Below are 27763 nucleotides of genomic sequence, written 5' to 3'. Positions count from 1 at the left end.
CAACCCATGAAGCCATAAACTGGCAGAAGAGGCAATAATTCTGTTTTTTTCTACGTACGCGGTGTTTTATCACGTAATCGTTCTGCGGCACTAACGTTGTGCGCATTTTTCTCTAATTTCGAACAGTGGATTTAACAAAGTATAGTAATGTCTCTCTAATTGACGCTCAGATTGTCCACAGAAATGGACAATTTGGGAATAAGGGATGCAATTATTCGAGCTTTGCAGTTTGTTTTTATAGTCACGAATTGTCAACGATTATAAAAACGAGGCTCGAACAATCGTATCCCCTCTTCCCAAATTGTCCATTTTTGTGCACAATCTGAGCGTCAGTAAGGGAGACATTACTGTACATACAATAAGGAATAATATTTTACGTAAAATAACTTGCGTACGAACGCAGTAATCTGTACAAAAATTCGATAAATTCGAAAAATTCGTTATACGATAATAACATCAAATGAACGTATTGCCATAAAGAATTTCGAGCAATAATTCTACAAAGAATGCATATTGGAAATGTACGAAGAATCCGAGCATAAATTGCAGTACATTAGAAACGTGCAAAGAAACCAACCATAAATTGCAGTACGTTAGAAGTGCACAAAGAATCGGACCATAAATTGCAGCACATTAGGAACGTGCAAAGAAACCAACCATAAGATTGCAGTACATTAGAAAAATGTGCAAAGCAACTAACAACGATATATCACAGACAATGACGAATAATTTGCACGTACAACGAAACGACGAGCGCAATTTGAAGGAAATAGATGTGCAATTCTTTCGAACACATTTATTATCGCCGAATCGGAGAAATAAATATTCGTGTGATGTAATAGTATAGATAGATCGAGGTGCTAGCAGAGGGCCGGGCTCTTTCCTGCGCTCGTTACGCGGGTTCGTTCGTTCGTTCGACAATAACGACGAGGCTCAGACGAAAGAAAAAAGCAATATCGCGAAGATCGGGTTCAGTCACCCGTCGCAAAAAAAGCCTAGGACTCCTGACCGAATCGATCCGGGTCACCGGTTCGATCGATTAATTCTGTCGCATGTATTTGCCTGCGCCCCGTTTCTCCGCTCGAGTGAATGGTTTCTTTATCCCGCGATAGTTGAGAAGCTGACGGACCTCGTGCTACGGGCATCTGGATTACGCTCTCTCCCACAGTATACGCTGGCTCCTTGTTACACTGTCCGACAAAATCAAACTTTTTTTCTGGGTTCCTATAGCCACTATGAAATTCTTGTAGAGCTTCGCTCCCTGAACAAGAATCCGAAAACCGAATTGCTCCATCACCCTCGGTTTTTTAAATGAACGAACTTTTGTAAAAACCCAAAATTTTCGACAAAAATGAGGTATTGCATGAAAAGTACAAACGTTAGAAAGTTCTAATTGGTGTTAAAAGATAGAGGAGAGCTTCCCGAATATAGTGGCATGCAATTTATTAATTGTTTTTGGTCCTAAATAGCAATGAATTGATGTCAAAGTTTAAAAAAGTGTCGACGTGCGCAGTTTCTCCGCAATATTTTTGTATTTTTACGAAAAGTTTTTTGTTCAGCACGAAAACTCTACGCAGGATCGGATTCTGTAGACATTTCTGAAGAAGAAACGGCCCGATAGAAGTGTCGGAACGATGTACATTTTGAGTAGGTCGAGAAAATGTTCGTCGGCAACATGTACACGATGTTTCGCCGCCATGTGCTTCGCTGCTCGCTTCTCTCTGTCCGACAGGGCGAAGCTATGGGTAATCAACATCGATGGAGGGATCCAATGGGGCACCCACTTAGTGTATGGGGCGTGCCATTTTTTTTAGTACTTCAATGTGCTGTCTTTTTTTACATATTTTTATGGATAATAATCACCAAACTGTGAATTATAAATTAAAAATGGAGAAATAATAAAAGAAAAATAATGAACAAAAACTATTCATTTTATTCTGAATTTGTTCGAATTACAAGTATATCATGTATACAGTTATCATTTAAATTATAACGATAATGTCCGAGGAACACACGCGATTTCCCATTCGACGGCACGTCCGGTCGGACATTGCCGAATTTTGGGCAGAGGTTAAGTATTTTTGGTACATTATCCGCGGTCGTTATCGACGCTCGTGAGTCATATGCTAATAACAAGCATGTTTGTCGTGTCGCGAGTGTTATTAGTTCTCGTAATCAAGTTAGCTGTTCAAGAGCTTCTGGAACATAACCTAATATGCTTCTCCGTTCCGATGGAAAATTCGCTTCCGTGATTCATTCTACTCGGAAAATTAGTTTCCCGCGTTGTTGTGACCAGTCCGCGGTGCTTCATGCGAAACAGAAATTTCCTTCAGAAATCGCAACAGATAGGAACGAAATTTTCGTTCTTCGTTTAATACTTTTAGCGATGTGCTAATAATATATAGATGATCCTTAAATTTTCTCAATCTCTGCACCGATTCGAATTTTACGTAAACGCGTAAAATCCGATTTCTTGTTACGACCGGTGAATGAATCATTGAAGCGATGCAACGAAGCTCTAATTTTCTAAATTTCTAAATTCTCGAATTCGTATTTTCTGATGCGAAGTATGCCGAATGGATGATCGGAGATCGATTTTACTTTACAGCACAGTAAAATAACAAAATGTTATAGTTATATGCTAAACGATCTCATATGCGATTCAAACGCAACAGCACTTTATTAACATAAACGAACAGAATCGAATCTGATATAATATGATCGATACATGAACGAGCTGAACGTATGAAGCGAGCCGTTTATTTTGAAAGTGGCATAAGTCACTTCACCGTAATGAAAAGTAGTGATTTTTTAATGTTTATACGAAATTATTTATACTGAGAAAAATACCAGTAACAAATACAAGTAAATCTTCTCGAAAGTTAGCATCCATATTCTTAAACCCTTAAATATATCGATTTAAAAACAAAGTGACTTATGCCACTTTCAAAATAAACGGCTCAAGTATCGAGTGCATAATAATCGATTAGGATGTTTAAACCTGCAGAAAACGGCGACTACTGCAGCGATATAAATTGACAAAAAAAATTTGTCCGACGATGTATCAAATGTACCAAAACGTGAGATCCTAGAGATGCAGAATGGTTGGAAACGCAGTTCGATCTGAACTTTTCTTTTCTTTTAATTGTCTCATTTACGGTAGTTGGTAGTTCGACACCCGTCGTGTCGAATATTAACAAGACTTCACATTTTCGCGCTGAAACCGCAGGCAAAAATAGGCTACGCGTATGCATTACATAAACACGATGAGTCAGGAAACAGGTTGCCCGTATTTCCGTTGTATTTGGTTTTCTTCGTGAACGGAAAATATGAAATTGCGCGGTGACCTTAGAATTCTATTTTAATAACCGACTTACATCGATCTTGCGTAGGACTACCAAATGAGACCATACAAAAATGGCATTCCCAACACCGGTTATGTAAGTTACAGCCCCGGACAAAGCGAAGCGTGTGCGCGATCTTCGATCTTTTAAAGATAGCTTAAAATCTTTTCATTTTCGAAGAATTAATGTGCGCAAACGACGCGAAAAAGAAAGGAATTTGATTTTGAATCGGCTCGTTTCCCTTGATTTCCACTCTAAAAATCACACACAAGTGAATTTCGAGGCCGAAATGATAGCACACTCGTAACATTTGTAATTAGTGCAGAAAGGAAACTCACGTGTTTATATAATATATGTTAATATTAATATTATTAATTATTAATTAATATTATTATTATATTATTGTAATAATATTAATATTAAAATATAATATTAATATTAAAATATAATATTAATATTATAATATAATATTAATATTATAATATTATTATATATATTATTAATATTATAATATTATTGTAATAATATTAATATTATAATATTATTATATATATTATTAATTAATATTATTCACGATGCTTTGGCAATTATTTATACGAACATTACGTAAATGTTATATTATTTTTAACGCTTGTATATAAATCATTACACAAGAGAGCGAATGATCGAGGTGCTCGAGACAAAAGGCAGAATATTAAAGATGGAACATCTGTGCTATTATTTTGTCCAGGGACTGTACTGTAACCCCGATTATCGGCTACACCCTTTTTTACGTTGCTTTTCATCAAGTCGAAAAATACCCGCGTCGCAAATAAGAATAGTAGCGCTATCGATTACCGTGCGAGCTTTCTGAATCTGCGGGCAACAATGCTATTATCCATAAGTATTAAACGTGAACGATTTTTTCAACAACAGGGAACATCGGTCTTCGTAGCAAAAAAATATTCATGTAGACTTTTCTATTACCACTTCTTCTGTTCAAGCTACTTTACCAGTTGCAATCATTTTGTATTGTAAATACGCATCGTATCGTCATTTAATAAATACTCGAAACACTATTAATTCTTGGTACAGACATTCTCCAATTTTAGTAAACAATTTCTCCAATGGTCGCAATAACGACGATTACGAGCGTTCGTATATTGTCTATACGTGACGAAACGAATAAAAATATAAAGTTTAGAACATTCGAGAAGATCCATTACATTCGAGAAGCTGTGCAACTTTGAACTCTAAGTCTCGAAGTCTAAACGAATGTGATACATTTATTAACCCCTTGCCGTACTTTGACGAGTCCGACTCGTCATGAAAATTTCTATTATTAACTCATCGAGTATAGATGTTATTTTGTCCTTTAAAATTGCAATAAAATTCTATTCTTTTGTCGTCAATATTTAAGCATTCAAGTAAATTTAGGTGCACAATAAGCATTAATTTCTTTTTCTTTCTAAGAAATTATTAGAATCGAAAAATTTCTAATCGCAGTAACTGCGAAGAAAATGGTATGTCAAGGGGTTAACATGAAATGTCTCTGGGAGCAATGTGCGTTGGCAGACACGTTCCAATATGTCTCTACTACTTATTTCTGCTCTAGATTCTGCACAATAAGATCGCCCGAAGTCGGCGACACCACTGCTGCGACTTCTTCCTGTCATTCGAGTGCTATTCTAAATACAGGATGTTCTACAAATGATGCATGTCTCTGAAAAAGAAGGGCCAAGGCGATTCGAGGTAACTTTTTTTCTTCAGCGAAAATGTCCGCCGTTCTTTCGTTAACGAGCTATCAACGAGAAACGTTAAACTAATAAAAAAAAATTTGTGAGAACACACGTTTCTTTTTTATTTTATTTTTATTATTCCAAGCAATAGCAAAATTAGAAAAAAGTATTTTACTATTAATAAATGATAAATTTACTATTTACTATTTATTAATAAATTTACTAATAAATTTACTATTAATAAATGTAACGTCGTTAACTAGTACTTTTATTGAAGTCCACTTTTATTGAAGTATTTTCTTTTATGCTTTTTCATAAACTTTACAGAAAATTTCGCGAATTCGGTATCAAATGGTTAGAAAAAATTTTTGTGGTATTTTAAGAATTTCCGTCTTTTACATATGTTTAATTTAAAAAGAAAATAAATACTTAATTGAATTTAAATACAAAAATTTGATACGTCTCGTACGATGAATATAAAAAGTTAATTGTGCTTGAAAATGAACAAAAGTCACGATGAATTGGCTACCCCACAGTAATTGGCTCCACTAACAATACGCTACAAATCATTCTTGGAAACGAACGATGGTTCGTAAAGAGCGCGTCCGACAGAACGTACACATTTCTTTGGTGAAACTTTCGACATTGATCCTCGATATAATAGTTTGCCCATCTAGGCTAACTACCCCTCGGACTCTACGACTGTTTAGAGGACAGCCCTTAGTAAAAAGAGATTGATCCAATAAACCGACAGCAAAGTGAGATAGAGTGTCATACGGTGCTCGCAGAATTTCCAGTGTCCCTCGTATATTGTGCGGCTAGAAAACTTTGATCAATAGATCGAAAAGATTCGTTCGATGGGACCGAGTCCTGCTTGATCTGATATCGCAAATAGACCGGCAAACTTTTCTGCGAATTTGACCCAGAAATCGCAAGTTCGAGATTCGAGATAATTTGGATTCTTGTTCCCTCTACGAAGTATCTTCATCGAGTCAAATCTATGAAGTTACATTATTAACACTTATTATAAATAACTTATCATAAAACTTATTAAAAAATAGCACTTATTATAAAATAACACTTATTAAGCACTCGATGCTATGTCAATGCAAAAACCTAAAAAACACGTTTTCTAACGTACAGTACTTTCATTTTCCATTAGTTATTGCGACTTACAGCGGAGTGCATAATTATAGACTCCAAGTGACTTTTGCATTGTTCCTGATATCTGAACGACAACTTAACAAAATATCATATTTTTATACTTATATTTTCTGTTATTTCTAATATAGAAGTATACAAATACGATATTTTATTAAGTTTTTTTTTTATAACATGTCTCAACTAGAGGGATTTTTTTAAAACTGTCTCATCTACAGTGCTCTGAATAATTATAAACTCAAAGTATCTTTTGCATTTTTACCGATATTTAATTTAATTTAATTTGGATGTTTTGTCAAGTTTTTGTTTGAATATCACAAAAAAATGTAAGAGTTACATCGAGTGTGCATATGAAATTGAAGCTATCGACACTTATAATACACGTTCAACACGTTCGACTCTTAGATGTTAACAAAATTATTTTGAAACGGTACAACAATTTTTACTGTCGCTTCAAAGACAAAACTTAACTCCGTTTAGTCCCCGATTCCTTCTGGTTCCTGTTAATTAAACGCGAGACGCTCGAACACGTCACGATAATAATTAGTTCGTAAAATCTGGTTGTACGAAAAAATATGCACGAGCAACGTAGCCGCCGATGTAAAAGAAAATATTACACGGAGCATAAGCATCGGTTTCTTTAACGGGCACGATTGCAGAAAGTCTCGCGTGAACGAGGAATTATTACAGGGAAAACATTCCGAATAATATGAAGCACAATGAGATAAAACACGGGATGTTGCAATCAGCTGTACTTCAGCGCGGCTTATTATTGGTACGAAATCCCGTGACGGCTTCAATGCAAATTCGAAACCGGTTACGGCTCGAGATAATAGCGTTTATTCGATCATTTCCCAGGCTTGGATCGCGGGAAAGCAGAGCCAACACAGCGTCGGAGTAACGCATAGATATTATACCGGGCTGTCTGTCGATTGGAACAGTAAATCCCGAAGGAATGATCGTAAACGTGTAACGCAGCGATGGTACTCCATGAATTACGGGCTATAAATGTTCCAAACGGTTAGCTTGCACGCCGCCGAAAGAACGCTATTGCCCCGAAATATTCATCGACACCGACACCGAAAACTTCCGATTACGCTTCGCTCGATTAATTATTTTAAATCGCAGTTTACGCTAACTCGCTGAATCCGCACGATGATATTTATTGCGTGCGCTTTTCTCGAAATTGGAATCGGATGGTCTCGACAACAGAACTCTTCGCTTCGCAGGTGGAACAATCACAATTTACAGTAATGTCTACAGATTGTGCAGAAAAATGGACAATTTGGGAAGTAGGAGATACGATTGTTCGAGCGATAAATCGATTACGCGGGCGGCGAACACAAGGGGACACCTTTTAAAACGGTGTAATTTTGTTTACTTCGGTATAAAATATCTTTTTCTAATTTTGCTGTTACAGTAAATTCTCCCTAATTGATCCTCAGCTTGTACAGAAAAATCGACAATTTGGAAGAAGGAGATACAATTATTCGAGCCCCGCGGCTCGTTTTTATGGTTACGGATTGTCAACAAACCATAAAACTTCCCCTAATTGACTCTCAGGTTGTGCAGAAAAATGGACAATTTGGGAAGTAGGAGACACGATTATTCGAGCCTTGCGGCTCGTTTTTATAGTTGTTGACAATTCGTAACTATAAAAATGAACTGCAAGGATCGAATAATCGTATCTCCTCTTTCTAAATTGTCCATTTTTGTGAACAATATGAGCGTCAATTAGAGAGACATTACTGTATTGCGATTCGTGCAATTATCAGCCGTCGATCATTTTTGTCACCGATCAACGGACAACGGATTTTATGCACTTATGGCGAAAAACGGTCAGCAAGATATAGACCAGTGAAGAGAGATCAGAAAAATTTGAGAATGTTGTTACGCTGTTTTTTAATTTATTTTAACAATTAAAAGAAGAAATACATTCACGCTTAATTTCTGTTCTGTGGAATCGATGCAGACAATTTTTATTTTGCAATGAATCCGCACTCTCCTAATCAATCATCACTGAATTTCTTTCATATCGAAATGGACTTCTTAGAATTTCTTAAAACAAAAAAGAATGTTTTTTCAATATTTAATTGCTTCTTTCTTTCTTAGAAAATTATTAAGCACGAGAAATGTCTTAATGAGCTTATTCTGATCACTTTGATGAGCTTGATCCGATTACTGTGATGTTGGGCTTATTCTAATCACTTTAGTGAGCCTATTCTGATCATTACGCACGTCTAACAGTTTTACATTTAAAACAATCTTTGATTCACTTACTATCTTTCAATCGCATAAAATAGTACCGTTTCTCGATTATTTTGTTACCACTTGTCAATTATAGATATATAACTGTACTAATTCTATACAAGGGAATTATGCCAGTAAACAAATAAATTAAAATTAAATTAAAATTAAATTAAAATTAAATTGAAATTAAATTAAAATTAAATTGAAATTAAATTAAAATTAAATTAAAATTAAATTAAAATTAAATTAAAATTAAATCAAAATTAAGTGATTTAAAACGTGACTGCAACAAAAATCGTTCATCGAAAGTTAGAGAAGCCAGTTAGACAAAATTAGACAAAGTTTTAGCAGATGTGTCGCTGCGTAATTGCACCCGATGCTCTGCACAATTGGCATGCGTTTATTTCGACTATCTTTAAGTATCGCTAATTACAGACTCGCTGACTCGCGTATCGTTTTTCGTACGAATTTTCTTGGAATCATTAAAACGTTTCTCTCGCCGGCAGTTTCTTTGCCTAATTATCCCTTCCAGCGCGGTAATACAATAACCAATTGACACGAAAGGTATGCGCCTAATTAAAAATGCCGTTCCAGGTTCCAAGAAACCATTGCCATCGAATATACCGGCAATAAGGGTAATTTGCACATTGTGCACAATAGAGCCACCTCTCAAATCCTAGCTCCATTTATGATTGGCGCTCCACCACGCCTTTTATGGTCACCCCGCTATGCACCCCGCTATCTGCGCGATGCAGTTCTCCTTTCCTGCAGCCTCTATTAGAGGGCTGGTTCGACTCTGAATCGAGCATTCGCTGCTCGAACAACCCCGGCTCTCGAATTTTCGTTCTATTCGAGAAACCGACCCGTGATTCAATGACAAACGTTACACGTTTACGATCCAAAAGCGTCAGAGAAAATGTTCGAAACGAATAACCAACTTCTGTTTGGCTCTGGTTTCTTGCAATGGGCAGAGAGAATTTTTATTTTAGTTCATTCAACGCAAAAATATGTTCTTTCGGATATGGTTTTGACATAACACCCTCAACGCTTTTTTTAAAAAAGAGAATACAAACATCCATTGATTGTTAAAAAAAATAAATATCCAATTGCGTAAAAAGACATACAATTCCACAAAAAAATATATAACCGCATAAGAAGATTAAGACGAGTTGAACTTCCAATCGAGTGAACAATTTTTGTAATTATTTTTATATGAATTAATATAATAATTAAAAGTGAAATATATCATATAATTATTTATTAGCGATGCACATTTTTCATTAGAGGAATATAAATGGAATTATTGTTTTCCAATGTTATTTTTGTCCATGGGACAAACGGACTGTGGCCTCGTGGCAATTCATTTGATGGAACGAAAAACAAAAAAGCCGAACTGCAGTCGCGCGGTGATTGCACGACGCGACATAACAACGGAAGAGATAATTGTCGAATCCATACAGTGGACTCCGGCTGGTTGCAAAATATGAAAAACCCGTCACCTCTCACCGAGAAAAATTTGTCGAATATTTATCGCCGCTGGCAGCCACCGTTCGCACGAGTTTCAACAACGTAAACAACTGGAGAGACGTATTTAACGACCGTTCGGAATTGCAATGTTACTCCGCGAAGAGAGGCATGCTTCCTCATCCGTTGCACACAACGATACAGCCTGTGTGCGGCAACATAAAAACGTCGGTACACCGTAATTTTTTATACCTTCGAGAAGATTACGGTTTGTTACAATCTTGTCGTGACAGCGCGCCAACAAATTTTTAACACGCGCACAAAAGCTTATCGATGAAACGACACGTTGTTGTAATTTTACTTGGCGCGCGATTAGAGACTGCGTCGGAAGTTCTTGACCGACGATATTGCAAATAACGATGCAGCGTTGAATGTAATGGAGAATCGTCGTTCGCTTCGAGCTGTTTCGTTTCGATCGTGCGATCGAGACGGCGATTAAATTAATTCTTTGCAGACGAAGTTATTGTAACTATAAAACCGAGACGGTTTGACCAACCATCTATTTATTTTGAATGAGACGGTGACAAACTTCGTTTGAATTGAAAATGAAAGATAACTCGTTCGAAGTAATTCATTATTTCGTTACTTTCTTATTTCAGGTGTAGTAAAGAGATAATCCTCAAAGTAATATAAAATGAAAAGATGCTATATCTTATGAAATCTTCGCCTCAATTTGCTTTAGACAAAACTCTCTCTCTTCGTAAAGATATAATATACGGGATGTTTTAAAATTATGTTACGTCCGAGAAATGTGGAGTTCCTGAGGTCATTCGAAACAACTTTTTCCTCGGCGAAAATGCAATCCGCGGCTTCGTTTACGAGTTATTAGCGACAAAAACATTGACCAACGAGAGGCGAGCTCGGCTGGGGCGAGGCGGTCGAGCCAATGAACGGATCTAGGCTTCGTTGGCTCGGCCTCCTAGCGCCAGTTGAGCTCGCCTCTCATTGGTCGGCGTTTTTCGTTAATAACTCGTAAACGAAGCCGGGAATTGCATTTTCGCTAAGGAAAAAGTTACTTCAAATGACCTCAGGAATCCCTCATTTCTCAGAAATAACATAATTTTAGGAGACCATGTATGATAACATATAATATAATATACAAATAATATATAAATATAAATAATAATATATAATAAATAATATAAATAATAATACATAATAAATAACATAAATAATAATACATAATAAATAATATAGATAATAACAGATAATAAATAATATAAAAATAGAATTATTGAAATAAGATACAGCGAAAATATTTCATTACGAGAAATCTTTGCAGCAGTATGCTTCGAGTGAAACTCTTTTCCCAAAAAGCTCATCGTTAAGAGATTTTTCCGTGAGACCATCCAATATTGACGCGAAAGTAGAGCTGTGTTATTCATTAGAAAAATATTTCTTATTAGTAGATAATTGCGTTTATCAATTTTCTTCAACACATTTTCTACTATACTTCTAACTAGACACGATAGTTCTTCGATAAACTTCAACGAGACGAATGAAAGTTTCCATCAACTGTCGGGAGACTAAATGAACAAATAACAATATTTATATTAATTTATATTTATATAATATATTTATAATATACAGGGTGTTCCACAATTATTTTAACAGCCGAAAATGAGGGGTAGCTGAGGTCATTTGAAGTAACTTTTTCCTCTTATTATAAATATTTATAATATATTTATAATATACTTATAATATATATAATATATTTATATTAATTTTTATTTATGTTAATAACTCTGAATTGTACTCCAGAGGAGTTTTTCGTTGCGCTACAGAGTCGCTGTTCGTGCGCGAAGGGTTCGTAGGCAGGCCGATCGAATTACACGTGTTTTCTTCACGTGTGCCGCGGCCGCTCGCGTTTTTTGTAAAAGGAGCACACACGCACGCAGCAGTCCAGAATTTAATAGCGATATGATTTATTAGCGAGATATCGCGAAAATAGACGCCGCCGAGACGCGCCGCGGCGATTCGCGCGCGTTCCGTCGTTCGTGCCCACTGATATAACAATAAATAGCCTCGAGAGCATTATCTCGGAAGCCAGAACGACAACGGAACGGTGAAAAACACGATAACGCCCGTTGCATCTGGTTACGCACGTTTAATATGTTTTTGACCCCGATGTCGAAACCGATCTGCGCGTCGCTTGGCAGGTCTTGCCAAATTGGTGTAACGTGATTCTGAGCGATGTAATCGTACTTGCTGAAACGCGGCGAAGATACAATGAGAGAGAATAGCGCTCGTGCAGCGACGAGTTAGTTAACCTGGTCACACTATTATGAATGAAAACAATGAACAGCAGCTGCAGATTAAATTGTTCATTGCGAAGATCAGCAATTTTCTGACAGCTTCTTTTCAAATCGAAGATCAACAGAGAACAAATTAAAAGAAAATATTGTTCAAACCGACGATATTTTGATGCACGATACAACAGATTATCTGGATCAACGTAATGTTAACAATTTCTCAGAAATTAATATTTGAGAAAAGAATATACAGGGTGTCCCAAAATTATAGTACTTCCTGGAAATGAGGGGTTTCCGAGATCATTTGAAGTAACTTTTTCCTTAGCGAAATTGCAATCCGCGGCTTCGTTTACGAGTTATTAACGAAAAACAGTGACCAATGAGAGGCGAATTCGGCTGGCGCGCGGCGGCCGAGCCAACGAGCGCACGGAGCTCGGTTCCGCTCATTGGCTCGGTCGCCCAGCGCCGAGCGAACTCGCCCTTCATTGGTCAGTGTTTTTCATGAATAATTCGTTAACGGTGCCTCGAAGAGAATTTTTGTAAAGGAAAAAGTTGCTTCAAATCGCCTCCGGAATCCCTCATTTCTCGGAAATAACATAATTTCGAGACACCCTGTATATACAACTTAGTCATGAAAAGGTCTGTCAACGGTTCCCACTAAATAAAGTGTTGGACAACAATTTCGTCGTGCTACGATCTTTTCACGAAAGCTTCGAAAAAGCAATCGAATCGTACACTCTAAATCGAATGAAGGAGAAAAAAGGAGCATCCGTGCCAATTACAAATTCCCTCGGAATTTTCTCAAGTGTGAAGCCCGTCTTCGTGAATGCAATTACACAATCATAGCGAAGTGTAATAATAAAAGGCCGGAGCCCCCGACAAAGAGAGCTACGTCGCCCGCAGACGGGTCTAGAAACGAAGTTCCCGTAAAAAGGGAATGGAATCGCGGAGTGAACAGCGATTCAAAGGATCGCGAATCGATTCTCGCGGTCGAGGATCCGTACGGCCAGTGAAAAAGCTTCTATCAGCGGCGTCGTCGGGCATCGAGAAGAAGAAACAGGTCGCGATTGATATTTCGCAGGCAACGTGCACGACAGATAACATCTCCCCCCCCCCCCATCCCGGTTGGGTGGTGATTTGCGATTAGTATACCCGTCCGGTCTGGTCGTAACGTGTCCGAGTTCGAGGTCGCGGCGGACGGCGACGCATTGAATACACGCCTGTTCTGTTCGGGGGACGCTCGTTCTCATCGAAAAAGTTCCCAGGCGAGAAGAAAACAAGCGATTTATCGTTTAAGCTCGAACGAATGGCCTGTGCTCGGGATCAGTGATCATGTATCTATCTTTCAAATTGACTCTTATCGCTCTATTACGGGGCCCGGATCGCTCCTGACCGATTTGCCTCGAATATTTCACGGCCAACGAAACGGCGACGCGATCACGGTCAATGCTACAGTTGCTCGCCAAAATATGTACATCCGGACGTCTTCCAAACAGGAATAACTGTTTCAAATCGTATGAATTTCTTTCAGATTCGCGGAGAAAAAGACCTCTATTTGAGCCGTTTATTTTGAAAGTGGCATAAGTCACTTTGTTTTTAAGTCGATATATTTAAGGGTTTGCGTTTTAACACGTTTGAAAATATGGATGCTAACTTTCGAGAAGATTTACTTGTATTTGTTATCTCAGGATAGTGATATTTTTCTCAGTATAAGTAATTTCGTATAAACATTAAAAAATCACCACTTTTCATTACGGTAAAGTAACTTATGCCACTTTCAAAATAAACGGCTCATTTGAAACAATACAAACGGAATTTTAAATGATTCAGATATTGTTGCTGCGTCAGTAGTGTTTCCCTGCTTGTTTATATTTGTTGAACCTGTCGAATTTGATCTCTTTCACAATACGTAAATCCTATATTTTACAGATCAATTATTATTTCTTATATTTTACACGTCAATTAACAGGCGAACTTAATTTTTTTGTCATTGTTACATGTGGCGTGTTCTCTTACAGACATATATTTGTGGACTGTACTTACGGTGAACATGAGTGAACATACCGATAGTTCATTTAACCCTATAACGACCTCTGGGGCTGTCGGCGACCCCACAAAATTCTAAATTGTCTGCAAACATGTAGATAAATGCCGAACCATTAAGGTTATTATATTATTATAATATTATATTATATTATTATATTATATTATATTATATTATATTATATTATATTATATTATATTATATTACATTATATTATATATTATATTATATATACGATGTATAATAGTAATAACAATAATAATATATGTATGTGATCTCTTAAGTATTGCATACATATTACAACGCAACCCCACAATATTACTAATGGTTCCAGCTTCTTGCAATTGATGCAAAAAATTTTGATCGACATAAAGCAGTTTAATTATTTGCAAGAATGTCAAACGATGAATATTTCGAGACCTTGAATTTACACTGTACGATGTTTCTAGAAATTAGAGATACTTGAATAATAATATTTGTGTCCGAACGGACACGGGCTCCGCCGTCCGTGCGTTAATTGACAAAATAGAAGTAAATGTGAGGAAGAGCAACGTCGCGGGACCATAATTTTTGGCAAATTCCGTTGATTCTATAATCCAAACAAAAGCGGCTGTTTGCAGACCGTTACCTCGCAAAATATGGAAGCAGACTTTCCCGCGTTACGTGCCCAGCCACGGCACACGGAATCACTTGCGCATACAAAGGAATAGGTTTTCTCGCGCATTCCCACGTGCTTACATTTCACTTACAAGCTCGTTAATAATAACCGGCTAATTAGGATCCAGACGAGTAGACCGCCGCGCCGGTCTCGAACAGCAACGGTCAACCATAGTCGCGGCCTTGTTCACGGCTCGTGAATCATTTAGAATTTTTATCAGAATTGTAAATATTTTTCAAAGGCTGTCTCGCATGGAGGAAAACGCCGCGAAAGCTGGAACACACGCCGGTGAATTATTCAACGCGAGAAACGATCCCGGGATTGATCTCTTGCCTCGATGCGAACCAATCCCGTCCGTAGCTTTTTTGCTTTGATAAACAATCGAATCTCCGGTATGGTAATCGCATGCGAAATTGAAGAACGAATACTAAAGACTTGCGGTACAGAAAGGTATGGAAAGCGAGCTCGACTTCTAATGTAGCAGAGGCTTTTCGTATTAGTTGGAGAACAAATGTTAAACCTTTTTCTAATATTTGATTTAATATTTAATTTAATATTTAATTTGCTATTTACTTTAATATTTAATTTACTATTTAATTTGCTATTTAATTTAATATTTACTTTTATATTTAATTTACTATTTACTTTAATATCTAATTTACCATTTAATTTAATCTTTGATTTAATGTTTTATTTAATATTTAATTTGCTATTTACTTTAATATTTAATTTACTATTTAATTTGCTATTTAATTTAATATTTAATTTACTATTTAATTTGCTATTTAATTTAATATTTAATTTACTATTTAATTTACTATTTACTTTAATATCTAATTTACCATTTAATTTAATCTTTGATTTAATGTTTTATTTAATATTTAATTTGCTATTTACTTTAATATTTAATTTACTATTTAATTTGCTATTTAATTTAATATTTACTTTAATATTTAATTTACTATTTAATTTACTATTTACTTTAATACCTAATTTACCATTTAATTTAATCTTTGATTTAATATTTTATTTAATATTTAATTTAATACTTAATTTACTATTTAATTTTATATCTAATTTAATATTTGATTTAATATTTGATTTAACATTTGATTTAATATTTGATCTAGTATTTAATTTAGAATTTAATGTAATATTTTATTTGTGTGATATTTTTTATTATTTTAGGATAAAGCTTGAAAATGGCTTGCATAAAAAGGTTGCAACAATATTTTATATTATTGGATTTTACACAATTTTTAATTCATCCTTCGTTGTCCATAAATTTACTTTCTTGACTCGTACTGACTAACACCGTATCCGCTTTCAACGGCACAAATGTGTTACAATAATTTTGTAGAATTTTCAGAAACGTTTGAAAAAAAATTATAATCGTTAATAAAATTGGACCGAGGTCGTAGTCTCGTTACTTAGAAGTTATAGTTTAAAAGTTAGAAGTTTCCGTTAGAAGTTTTCATTTCTCTTTTTCAAGCAGAATCGGACGAACGTTGTGTAAGGCGAATTTTACCATTATCGGTGGCACGGAACATTAAGCGTGCATCACGTTCCCCGAATAATTTAACGAGGCGATACCGGCGGATTTGCAAACAACGCCATACGTGTCACGCATTATCGGCAATGCTCCACATATTGGGAACGTACACGAAACGTCGGGGCGTGTGATTTCGACGGACGATTTTACGGCGAGCTCTCTGCCGTCTTTCCAAACTCCGCCGGAATCTCTCGCGTGGAAATTACAACGATTCACGACGGTATCTTCTGGGGAAATGCAAGTTTCATCCTTTCATTTAACTTGCTCGGGTAGTAAATTCCGGCATCCATCGACGACCAACAGGTGGACGGACCCCGCGCGTACATCGCGAGGACCGCCTGCTCTCGCCTATGTTAAGGCGTAATGTTTCACAGATATTGCGAGACGTTAACGAAGCCGCGGGACAGCAACAATTACCGTCGACAATAATTGTAATTATCGCAGGCGAATAATTTTGCTGCAAACCAGGTTCGGTATGCGTGCTTCCGCGGTTAAGCGTCATAAACTCGAGGTCCAGGCATTGTGTATTCACGGTGGGATAAACCCGTAACTACTTTCCAAAGATGTTGCAATTAGGATACAATGCTACGCGTGGCACTGTTTCTATTATTAAAATTCTAAAGGACGGTCGCACAACGAATATACAAATAGTCATTTTTGTGAACAGTTTTTTAAAAGCCGAAGGTGAGCAGCGATTCATTTTCTGCAACAATTTTTCTAGATAAAAATAATTCATTGAATTCTAGCACTATCTTAGAGCGCGTTCTTCAAAAATTTTCATAAGGTCAAATTTTATTTTAAATAGTAAATAAAAAGATTACGAATTAAATTAATATTTCATTTGCAGATAATAATTACGCTTCGTATTCGGTTAAAACATCGTTTAAATAATTCCACAAATAATTTATTTATCATTTCTTATTTGCAAATAAAATGTTATGCTTTGTTCGAATTTAGGTGATTCAAGCCCCTTTTAAGGCGGAATATGTGTTCCAACCACGCTTTTCTAAGAAAAAAAATTCTTGTCCCATATCCAAACGTTTCTCTCTGCATAAATATTTATGGGTCGAGAACTTTCAGGCACAGTTCTTCGCAAAAGAATTTAATGAATTTTATGAACAATTCCGTATTTGAAACAGCAGTGGAGCAGTTTCGAATGGAAATCGTCGCTTTCTACAATATCATTTTAATGGAGGCTATTCCAAAATAGAGGCCAACATGTTCGCAGTTTTCAAATTCCATTGGTAACTGCTCTCAATAGAAACAGAAGTTTTTGTTTGAATCGTTCGATAGAAAACCATCATTTCCTGTAATCTGTACATAAAATGGATTATCTAAGATAATTGTTCCATAGAATTCTTTTTGGTCGAATATTTATTCGAATGACTAGCATTCATTATTCGTCATAAATTATTATTCTATTTATTCCAATGACTAGCATTCATTATTCGTCATAAATTATTATTCTATTTATTCGAATAATTCTTTAATAAATTATTCTATTTATTCGAATGATTCTTTAATAAATTATTCTATTTATTCGAATAATTCTTTAATAAATTATTCTATTTGTTCGAATAATTCTTTAATAAATTATTCTATTTATTCGAATAATTCTTTAATAAATTATTCTATTTATTCGAATAATTCTTTAATAAATTATTCTATTTATTCGAATAATTCTTTAATAAATTATTCGAATAGAGATTGTAAAATGATTCGAATAGCAATGCGAATAATTGTTGACTGTTCCTCTGTCCTCGCACAATTTTAATAAATTAACAAGCTATGAAGAAACACTTTATGTTCTATCATTTTTATTGAAATCGATTATTTTCCGTATCAATTCCTATACAAATAAATTCTTAATCGAATAAAATCTTAACGGATACATTTTTCTTTTAACTCTTATCCATCAACGAAACGAAACTTTCCCCAACTACGAATGTAGCCCAACAATTGCTACCATTTACACGAAATCTACATGCGATTCCAGCACAAACTATCGCAAAAGAACGGTGAAAGTAATTATTTCAAATGAGAAGCTTCCCATGCTAAATGATAATGTATTAAGAAAACGAAAGGAACAAGTTCCAGAGCACTTTTAGCATCTAATTTATTGTACATTAAAATACGTTTAACAATTCCGAAGGAATGCATAATAAAGTTTCTCAACTGGCACCGTCTCTGTGGACACGTTCGCTAATTGAGAACGCCGTCGGGCCGAAAACTTCCAAGAACTTGTACGAAATCGAATTCCGAAGACAATTCGTTTGAATTGCACTTTCCGCTGTCCGACGGGCTGAATTAGAGCATTGTAACGCGTCCCCGCGATTCAATGGGTTTTCGAGCGGCCAATCTGATCGCGGATAAGCTCGTCCAAACAAAAGGGGATTGTCTTCGGAACCCGATATACGGCTAACTTCCGAAACCGAATCGCGGTTGACACAACAGAGGCTGAGGGGCCCAACTTCGAGGCGACCAGCACGAGCGAAGATTTAATAACCCCATCCCCTTTCTACGGCCACCTCGACGCTTCGCTCATTGGGAATTTAATTAATGGTCTCTTGAAAATGATTCATAATTGATTTCTCCACATTTCGATGAATTATTCAACAGCAATGTCGATTGGTAACCGAACAGATATCGTGAGAAACATAATTATAATAACATATAATATATATAATAAGTATAATAAGTATATATTAAGTATATATATATATATATATAATAACTTATTATAACTTATTATATAATATAATTTAATTATATATTATATATATATATATATATATTTATATATATATTTATATATACTATTATATATATATATATAGATATATATAATATTATATAATAAGTATATAATAACATATAATAACACCGAGGTCCTTTTTCATATAGCGTTGCCATCCAGAAGCTTATCGATTGCTTTTTTTAATAAACCGCGTCATATCACAAGAATTTTCTTGTAAGAAACTGATCCGAGAATGTTACAAGTAGACTGCGGTGTTTTTACGCAAAATAAATATCGTTTTAACTTGGTTACGAGAAACGTAAGTCAGATGACAGTGTCTTTGCTCTTTTAATCATTTTAATGAGTCGTACGTAATATAAAAAATATTCCGAAAATTTGCTCGTATCTTTACAATTTTATTATCGAATTAATCGTTTCTATGAATAATGCATAAAATCCGCGGTCTAATTATAAGACTATTATTATTAGACTAATTATAAGACTGTATATTATATAGTTATATTATATAGTATATTATTATTAGTCTTATTATAAGACTATTATTAATTATAAGACGATTTTTTTTTTAGAATGAAATCATTTTCGAGAGATCATTAGGTGAACGAGTAACGAACTAAATTGAATTTTCCAAAACGCGTCGAATCGTTCGAGTACTACATACCTTTATTGGAAAAAAAACTATCAAACCAACTGTTTACGCATCGGCTCCGGCCACTCAATAGGCTTATCTTTTAATCCTTTTTATAGTCTCGTACGTCCTGCTTTTAGAAACTCTTATCGAACTCGTTAAATCGCCCCGAAAAATTGAAGGTTCCGAAGTTACTTTAATACGAAGATTAGTTCGATAAGAGAAATCATAACAGCACGGTCTCCCCGAGTCGGTAAAAGAGATTAAAATAAAATCCAGGCGAGTAAGTTAAACCAATAAGTCAGGAATGACCGCTCGACGGTCGCCGATAAGGATATCGTCCTTCTATAAATATCGCTTTTTCAAGTATAATTTGTTAGTCCATTAAATACAGCAATTACGAGATGTGATACGAGCACGCAACGGTAGCCAAAGGTTTAACGTCCGATTTTTCTTTTTCTTTTTTTAACGTTCCGACGTGTTGCGATAACTGCGCGAAATTATCACGTACAAAACGATAGTATTAAAACGAACGCGTCGATGTATCGCGGAAACAGGCATACGTGCATACATATTCCCTCGCGTAAGAGTGTGGAACCGAAAAACACCGATATTTTTGAAGTGGTGCAATTTCGTTTGCCACTGCCGCGCATCGTTCGAGTACGGGATTTAACGACTTCTTTAGCCATCGATGTTTCAGCATTTACGACAGCAATATTCGTCGGTTTTGACGTAGAAGATATGCGTGGCAAAAAATAGGAACACATCCTTGCCTCACGGAACAGCCTGCCGAGCGATAACAACGACTCAGGAGATGTGCAGGTAGCATGGTGGCATTATTCGAACTCTTTGGAATTAACCCCTTAACGTGCACGCTCGAGTTAACTCGAGCGCGCTAAACTGGCCGAACTGTGCACACTCGAGATAATTCGAGCGGCGTTGTACTTTATGTTGCTATCATTTTTCACACTCGAATGCAATCGAGAATTGAAAATAACAATGTGAAAGCAAAAAAAAAGACAATCGTTTTATTGATATTTATCATTTACATGGGATTGTATAAGCTATAACACTTACTTATTCAAGTATAAAATATATCCTTTTTCTACTTATCACTTACGACTTGTCTCTTCCTTGTGAGCCATTTTTTTCACCTTGTCGCTCATTTTTCAATATATATTTTACTAAAATATAATGTAAAATAAAATATAAATAATAATATATATATAAATATGATAATAAATATTACAAATACTAGTATTGTTATTATTTATGTTTTAAAAGTATAAATAAATATTTTTACTGATAATAATGTTTATTCTGAAAAAAATGGGAATTCGAAAAGAAAGATAAAAAATGTCGATGTGTGCGTGTAATATTACAATATTCGACTATTTTCTGCGATGTTATCAAAATCCAAAATTGCAATAAAAATTTTGATTATTTTTGTATTTTTGTAATTTTCTTGCCAAGACAACGTTCTAAATTGTGTATTTTTACATTAAAAAAAATTGATCTTTTTTGGCCGGCCTTTTTCAAAAAACTGTGCATTAAGGGGTTAAACTCTTTCGAAACGATTAAATCCTGAGAACAGTAAACGTTTCAATATCTATATTTATATTATTATAATATATATTTTCCGATTCAACGGTTTGGCAACACTGCACAGAATTCCCCATCAATTGTTGCAAAATCGTGCAACGTCAAATGACAAAATAAAGATGAACTAACCCCCGATCATCGTAAAGTCATAAGTAAGAACGATTTTATAAACCTCAGCCTCATGATTTCATTGGAATCTCTGCGTAACCGTGTAACATAAACGATGTAAAAATGAACGAACGGACGAACAACTGAATTACTCGTCGACAGACACAGGAGAACAAGTTCAAATCTTTCCGGTAGCTCATAAATAAACTGTTACATTAAAGCTGCAGCAGTTATAACATTCTTTGGAATATCGCAGAAATTATACGATTCAAAATAAAGCAGACTGTTTACTATCCGAAATACCTACTGTGTCGCACTCGGCAGTGGCACGGACACAGAGGCTCGGTCAGGTGTTTGTGTAACTGGTTGGTAAGATTCGCGCCTAACCATTCGTCGCTGCACGGTCGCGCGTTTCCATCGCGGTAGCCCGCGCGTATCGTTGTACCCCGCGTTACGCGTCCTTCTAATTCACGGATTGTATCTGTGAATTGTTTACTCGCTGCGCAAATCATTGGAAACGTCGTAGAAATCGAAAGAACAGAAACGCGGGTCGGCCGTCGAAGAGGACACAGACAGTCTCGGTTCGGATTATATGCGTGACAGTCGGGAAGCGATAGCGATAGCACGATAAAGTTACCGAGAAAGCAAGGATCTAGATTACGATCTTTGTTCGGGGATCTGTCACACGTCCGATTGACAGCTAGCAGCGAGAGCTGTACACACAGAGCGCGCCACGCAGTCCCAAGCAGCCTCGCGAGACACCACGCACTCCGAACGACCAATGGCGCGTACATATCTTTCTAAAAGAAACACGTTAATCTCGCGCAAGGTCGACGTCGTGCGCGACGACGGCCGCCCTTGAGACAAGGGTGCGAACGGAAAAATACGAGCGACACCGGGGGGAAAAAAAGGGCGTGTGAATGCCCGCCGAGTTCCTGGCGTCCACTCTTGACACGGTGTAATGACACGAATTGCTCGGTAAAAACGTGGACCGACGTCGGATCGAGCGCGGATTATCGATTACCTGGGTATGCAGTCGGGCGCTGTACGGTCCACTTCCCAGGTGGCGAACAGCTTCATGGGAACTGGCCGGGTGGCCGGGGCTGTCGTCTTCGTACGCTCCGCCATTTTTGGCCCGTCGGCCCACAAATACACTCCCCACACCTTCAGTTCACCGCGGCTCGCGGCTGACTGACTAAGCCCGCTCGTGGCGCCATGCGAGAAACCGCTCGACCGACTCGGCGACCAGTCACGGAAACGCACGAAGACACCTCTCGGATAAGACGTCAAGTAAAACGATAGTGCGCTCCTCTACACGGTAGGGGCCCCTCACGCGCCGGCCTGCCCCCTTCGAGAGCGTCGTTTTGTCTTTAAATCATATATGTATACTGCTAGACACGGCGTGCGTATAGGGCGTGTATAAGAAATCCGAGAGTTCAGCGAAGCAAAGATAACAATGGTTGAAACGTTGTGCGTGCGTACGATAACGATGTAGAATCAAAGCGTATTATTCAATTAATAAAAATAATCAGTATCAACGTCTCGATGAAACTTTTTAAATACATTCCGCGAAATTCTAATTCTCGAAGTATGCATATTTCATATTTAGTCGATTCAATTTGTTTTCAGAAAGCTAAACATTTTCGCATATTCATCAATGTCGAACGTTAAAACAGTTTAACGCGTTTAGAATATCAATGTGTTACTTTTTCGAAATTATAGATTGTATATTATACCACGGTGTACGTATTACACTTGTTCACTCTGACGTCACGTAGATGATTTCGTCGTTTGCTTCAAAAAAATGATCTAAAACCTTGTCTATAGGGATATGCGGTTTAAGGTTTTGCCCAATCGTAGCGAATTTCTCTGTAACTGTAGTGCGTTCGTGGTGAAAATAACGCACAAAATTACGGAAGAGAACAAAGAGTTTGCAACCGGCACATGCTAATAAGTTTCATTTTATTTTGCTCAATTCATTTCACAGTGGGGACTTTTTTCTTTATTATTATGATTACATTATCATGCTTAATATGTTAGAAAAAAATAGTTAAAAATTTAAGATTTCAAACCATTTGTGTCACTATAGAAACAAAAAATACCACCAAAGAAAGTATTTGAACCAGGTATATTTTTCAGTGAAGCTCTTCTTGCTTGCAAATGCGTGCAATTTCAAAAATTGTAAATTTCTGCAATAATTGAATTATACAATGGAGAAATATGAGTTATTCTTAATAAGTTTATGTGATTATATTTTCCATCTGAGTTTAAAGAATGTCAGGCAATAAAAATGATCAAGATTTTGTTCAGCTTCTATGCATTACTCAGAATATGTACTCTACAAGAATCCGGTCGTCATTAAATAATTTAGTGATTAGTTTGGAATAATGATTGAAAAATATATAAGGTGGTTACAGTACCTAATTGTTCCGGACATTACAATGGAAATAAGAAACGAAAGAAATATACGAAAACTTGAGGGTACTAGAAGAAGTATAGTGATTTGTAGAAAGAAGAAAATTGTACTAATCTGAAACAGGTACGTAGTATGGTTTGAATTACGCGCACAATTCCTGAGTATCTGCTGCATTCGTTGCAGACCCCTACTATCATGCCGAGCAACAAGATGAATGGGGACACATTATGATGTTGTCTCTTGGGAGATAACTTAGTCACCGCTGAAAATACCTTAGTGACATCACATTTCCCCCGTTATCTTTCCTTCACTGGATTCTTGGATTTCCTATAAACGTACTATACACAAATCGTGTATATTTGGATACAACCATGAATGAGAAGTAATATAGAGCAGTCCTAGTAGGTATAGCGAGGTTTCTGTTTTATCGACTGCATGGAGAACAATACCAGAGACGAAACTTGTATTGGAATAAAAATCTTTGACCACAGACCAGGTATAGAGTAGATTCAGCACTTAATATATTTTTCTGTTCCATGAAAATAGGGCTCGTCTACTGATATTTGAAAAATTTAAGTTCCTTAGTAAGAATCGAGTATTCTATACACCACATTTGTATTACGCTACGTTTTAATAAATTCGAAAATACTCGAGTTCTATTAAATATGTTTACATTTAGACTACTGCATCTGAAATATACTTTTTCTTATGCATTCGATAAAAATAAATTTTTTGACACATTTTCTCTTAGAAATTATCATCCAAAAATTATTTAGGAGGCGATAGACAATTATATGATAAGATATTACAAATATGTACAAATATATATATATATATACAAATTTTTTAATTCATAAAGAATAGGTAAATCAATACACAATAGTTGCAAAAAATATTTTTAATGACATTTACTTTACATTATTATATATTATAAAATTTAAAATACAGAAAATAAAATTTCGTACATAAGGAAACTTTATTTGACGAAGCCTAATTATTTCTGTACAAAGTCTTACAAGACTTAGAAAGAAATAAAAGTATTAATAATTTTACGAATGTTTTCCATAAATACGCGTGCTTTACTGTATATCTAGATCTAATGTAAAAAAATTAAAGCACTATTAAAAGAAATAGGATTTTCAAATTACCACTAAGGTTTCTGAAGAATTGTTTATTACAAAAATGCGTTGGTGACATGAAGAATCAAATAAATATACGTATCCTGTATTTCAAAACCATTTTTCCGGTTCCCTTACATGATTATATCATGCTATGAGACAAACACCACATTAACACAGGTTGTGCACCTGCTACAAAGAATATAAAATAGATTCTTCTTTTATTACCGGATGCTGTGTACGAACTGTCGTTCCTCGGAAGGACTCTTAACTTCAACGACCGTGTCACGAAAAATGCTAAAGATATACTGCAGTACAGCAAAGTCATATAATAACCGAATGTTCGGAAAACTAACGAAGCCAGCAGGGCCGCGTTAATTCCGACGTATTTATAGCCACAATAAGCCAACAAATCTAATGTCGAGAGACTCGTTTCGAGATGCATGACATAGAGACTTATTAACTGCACTACAATTTCTACGATGTTCCACGCGAGAGCAGAACTAGCTAATGTACTTAATGGAGTGAAGCGGTCCTGAATCCCTAATACTAATGCAGCTATAACTATGTATGTCACAAATGCCATAGTTGGAATATACATATCCAGAGCATTTTTCTCAAAGCGTGGTTGCAATGGTATGTCCTGCTCGTACCTGACTGACCAGTCCTGTTGAAGATATTCACAGTTGACTATCGTATACAAATTATTGGATCTAGAAAACTTACTTTCTGAGAAAATGGGAAGAGCAGCAAAGACAGTTTTGTAAGAACGTAGTTTGTATCCACAGCAAAATAGTATTTCAAAGCTGTGACAGGCACATACTTTTCAAATGTTTGACTTCCATATCCCATTAAAGCATTGCCGTATTGCATAGCCACATTTGTAACAACTGGCTCTGCTAATAACTGCGTTGTAAATTGTGGCGTTGAATATTGTTCACTAGGTGGCATAGTTTCAGTAGATGGATAAGTTTGCATTGGCACTGATCTGAATCCATACGACGATGCCTGTTGTTGCGGGATATTAAATCCATATTCTGGCATCATACCGTTGTTCATAGGAACCTATCCACAAAAGTAAAGCTGATAACTCTGTGTACTTGTTATATAATGTACATATAAATACATAGTGCCCATTAATAGATTAATTTTAATATTATAGAGTTATAGTATGTAATTTTACCTGTTGATTATACATGTATGGGTTTTGGGGTATAGACGTTGGAGTTGATAAACCAGCCGACGGATCTAGTATTCTTTTAGGTCTCCCTGTTTCAAATGTTTATTATATAAATAACATAATGAGGCAAAATGTAATCTGGATTTTACTAAATAAATGGATATACTAATCTGAATATATATATTAAATAAAGAAAACTTAAGTAACATAACCTCTTTGGATCACACTATGTCCTTGTATGTTTTTACGTTATTACAGTTTTATTGAAAGTATTGCATACTAAGAGTTAACATTCGCAGTGTTACTTTAAAATGAACTGATAAATACAAATCATAAATTATATTGACAATATAAAATACGAAACATATTATTCATACTGCTGCTGTTCATACTGCTAAACTTACCCCGACGTGCACTCGAATGATTGTAATTCATTGTTGCAGTTGATCTTCTTAATTAGTAGACAAAAACACCTAATTTTAATGCTACTTTGACAGCCTATGGTTTTAATCCACTACTTGCAGAATGAACATTGAAAACAATTCACGTTATACGTCGCCATACTCCGTTATTCACGAAGAAGTCTCCCCCTACAATGTGCATATGTACATATTATGGTTCTGTCATCTTACACTTTACATATTTATCAAATTACTGCAACATCGAAGATTTTTCTTTTTCTTTTTATTTACGTTAATAAAAATACGTCATTCAATTTGATAATATTTAGAATAGATATTGTAATTTACAGTCGCAAAATATTTTGATAAATTTTATTTATATAACGAATACCTATCTAGACATAATCAGTAGGGTTAATGACGCTAAATAAAAATGTACTGTTTTACGAAATCAATATTAAATATAAATAAAATAATAATAAAATGCACGCATGAAATTATTTTTAGCAATATAAAATGCAGTTATCAGAAATACATAAACCTATTACAGAATTACAGTAATAATTCGAAATATCTTATTAGATTAGTAAAATATCAAAAAATGTTACCATAATTTACTAATTTTTAATGAAAAAAGAGAAATTCAAGGGGGTACCCGGGTTTGAACCGGGGACCTCTCGATCTGCAGTCGAATGCTCTACCACTGAGCTATACCCCCAATTGGTGTACTGATTTCAAAACTGGTAAATTGGTCGCAAGGAAATTTCTTCCACATCATTTGTTTACATAATCATCTGTTACAGGAATTTCCTAAGGATCAACCCCTCAAAATATATGTTTCATATTTCCTTAACAATCTTGTATACCACACATCTTAATCTTAAAAGAAAACCATTGAGTCCTTAATGGCAAACTAACAAATACTCTATGGTCCTAGCAATTATACATTAACTTTACAGTTTTATATTGAAAAGTTTTTGTACTATTCCTCCGTCGATGTTTAAACACTTTCTTCACTGTATGAACTTATATCTCGCACATTGTCACCA

At 35.7% G+C, this 27763-nt stretch overlaps 3 protein-coding genes and 1 non-coding gene across 12 annotated transcripts in view; all 4 read right to left on the bottom strand.

The window, feature by feature from the left end:
* The window catches only part of KrT95D (phosphofurin acidic cluster sorting protein KrT95D), a 138880-nt gene extending 116062 nt beyond the window's left edge, over positions 1-22818 (bottom strand). For 4 of the 9 annotated variants that reach the window (XM_033468402.2, XM_076522715.1, XM_076522718.1 and 1 more), the window contains exon 1: positions 22624-22817. In XM_033468402.2, coding sequence (XP_033324293.1) covers positions 22624-22727 — 104 coding nt within the window. In that variant the 5' untranslated portion in view covers positions 22728-22817. Of the gene's footprint in view, positions 1-22623 lie in introns of all 9 variants that reach the window. The other 5 variants (XM_076522716.1, XM_033468420.2, XM_076522719.1 and 2 more) reach the window with 4 other exon arrangements.
* Tre1 (Trapped in endoderm 1) overlaps positions 1-27763 on the bottom strand; it is a 119208-nt gene that overhangs the window by 33240 nt on the left and 58205 nt on the right. The window lies entirely within an intron of this gene.
* Yif1 (Yip1d-interacting factor 1) lies at positions 24899-26903 on the bottom strand. Its single transcript, XM_033468606.2, has 4 exons — positions 26718-26903; positions 26317-26402; positions 25860-26198; positions 24899-25800 (listed from the first exon to the last, which is right to left on the bottom strand). Exons 1-4 carry the CDS (start codon positions 26746-26748, stop codon positions 25276-25278), a joined length of 981 nt encoding a protein of 326 aa, XP_033324497.1. The 5' UTR covers positions 26749-26903; the 3' UTR covers positions 24899-25275.
* TRNAC-GCA (transfer RNA cysteine (anticodon GCA)) lies at positions 27361-27432 on the bottom strand. Its single transcript has one exon. It is a non-coding gene; the product is annotated as a tRNA-Cys (tRNA).

Source organism: Megalopta genalis, chromosome 6 (assembly GCF_051020955.1).
Source record: "Megalopta genalis isolate 19385.01 chromosome 6, iyMegGena1_principal, whole genome shotgun sequence".
NCBI classification, from domain to species: Eukaryota; Metazoa; Arthropoda; class Insecta; order Hymenoptera; family Halictidae; genus Megalopta; species Megalopta genalis.
Note: the sequence above shows the minus strand (reverse complement) of the source record. Positions and strands in the feature narration are given on the sequence as shown.

Coding starts and splice junctions, on each gene's coding strand:
- Yif1 (XM_033468606.2), bottom strand. CDS start 26,748: ATGAATTACAATCATTCGAGTGCACGTCGGG. Junction 26,403..26,717: donor TCATTCGAGTGCACGTCGGG/GTAAGTTTAGCA, acceptor CATTTGAAACAG/GGAGACCTAAAAGAATACTA. Junction 25,801..25,859: donor TCTTCCCATTTTCTCAGAAA/GTAAGTTTTCTA, acceptor TATCTTCAACAG/GACTGGTCAGTCAGGTACGA.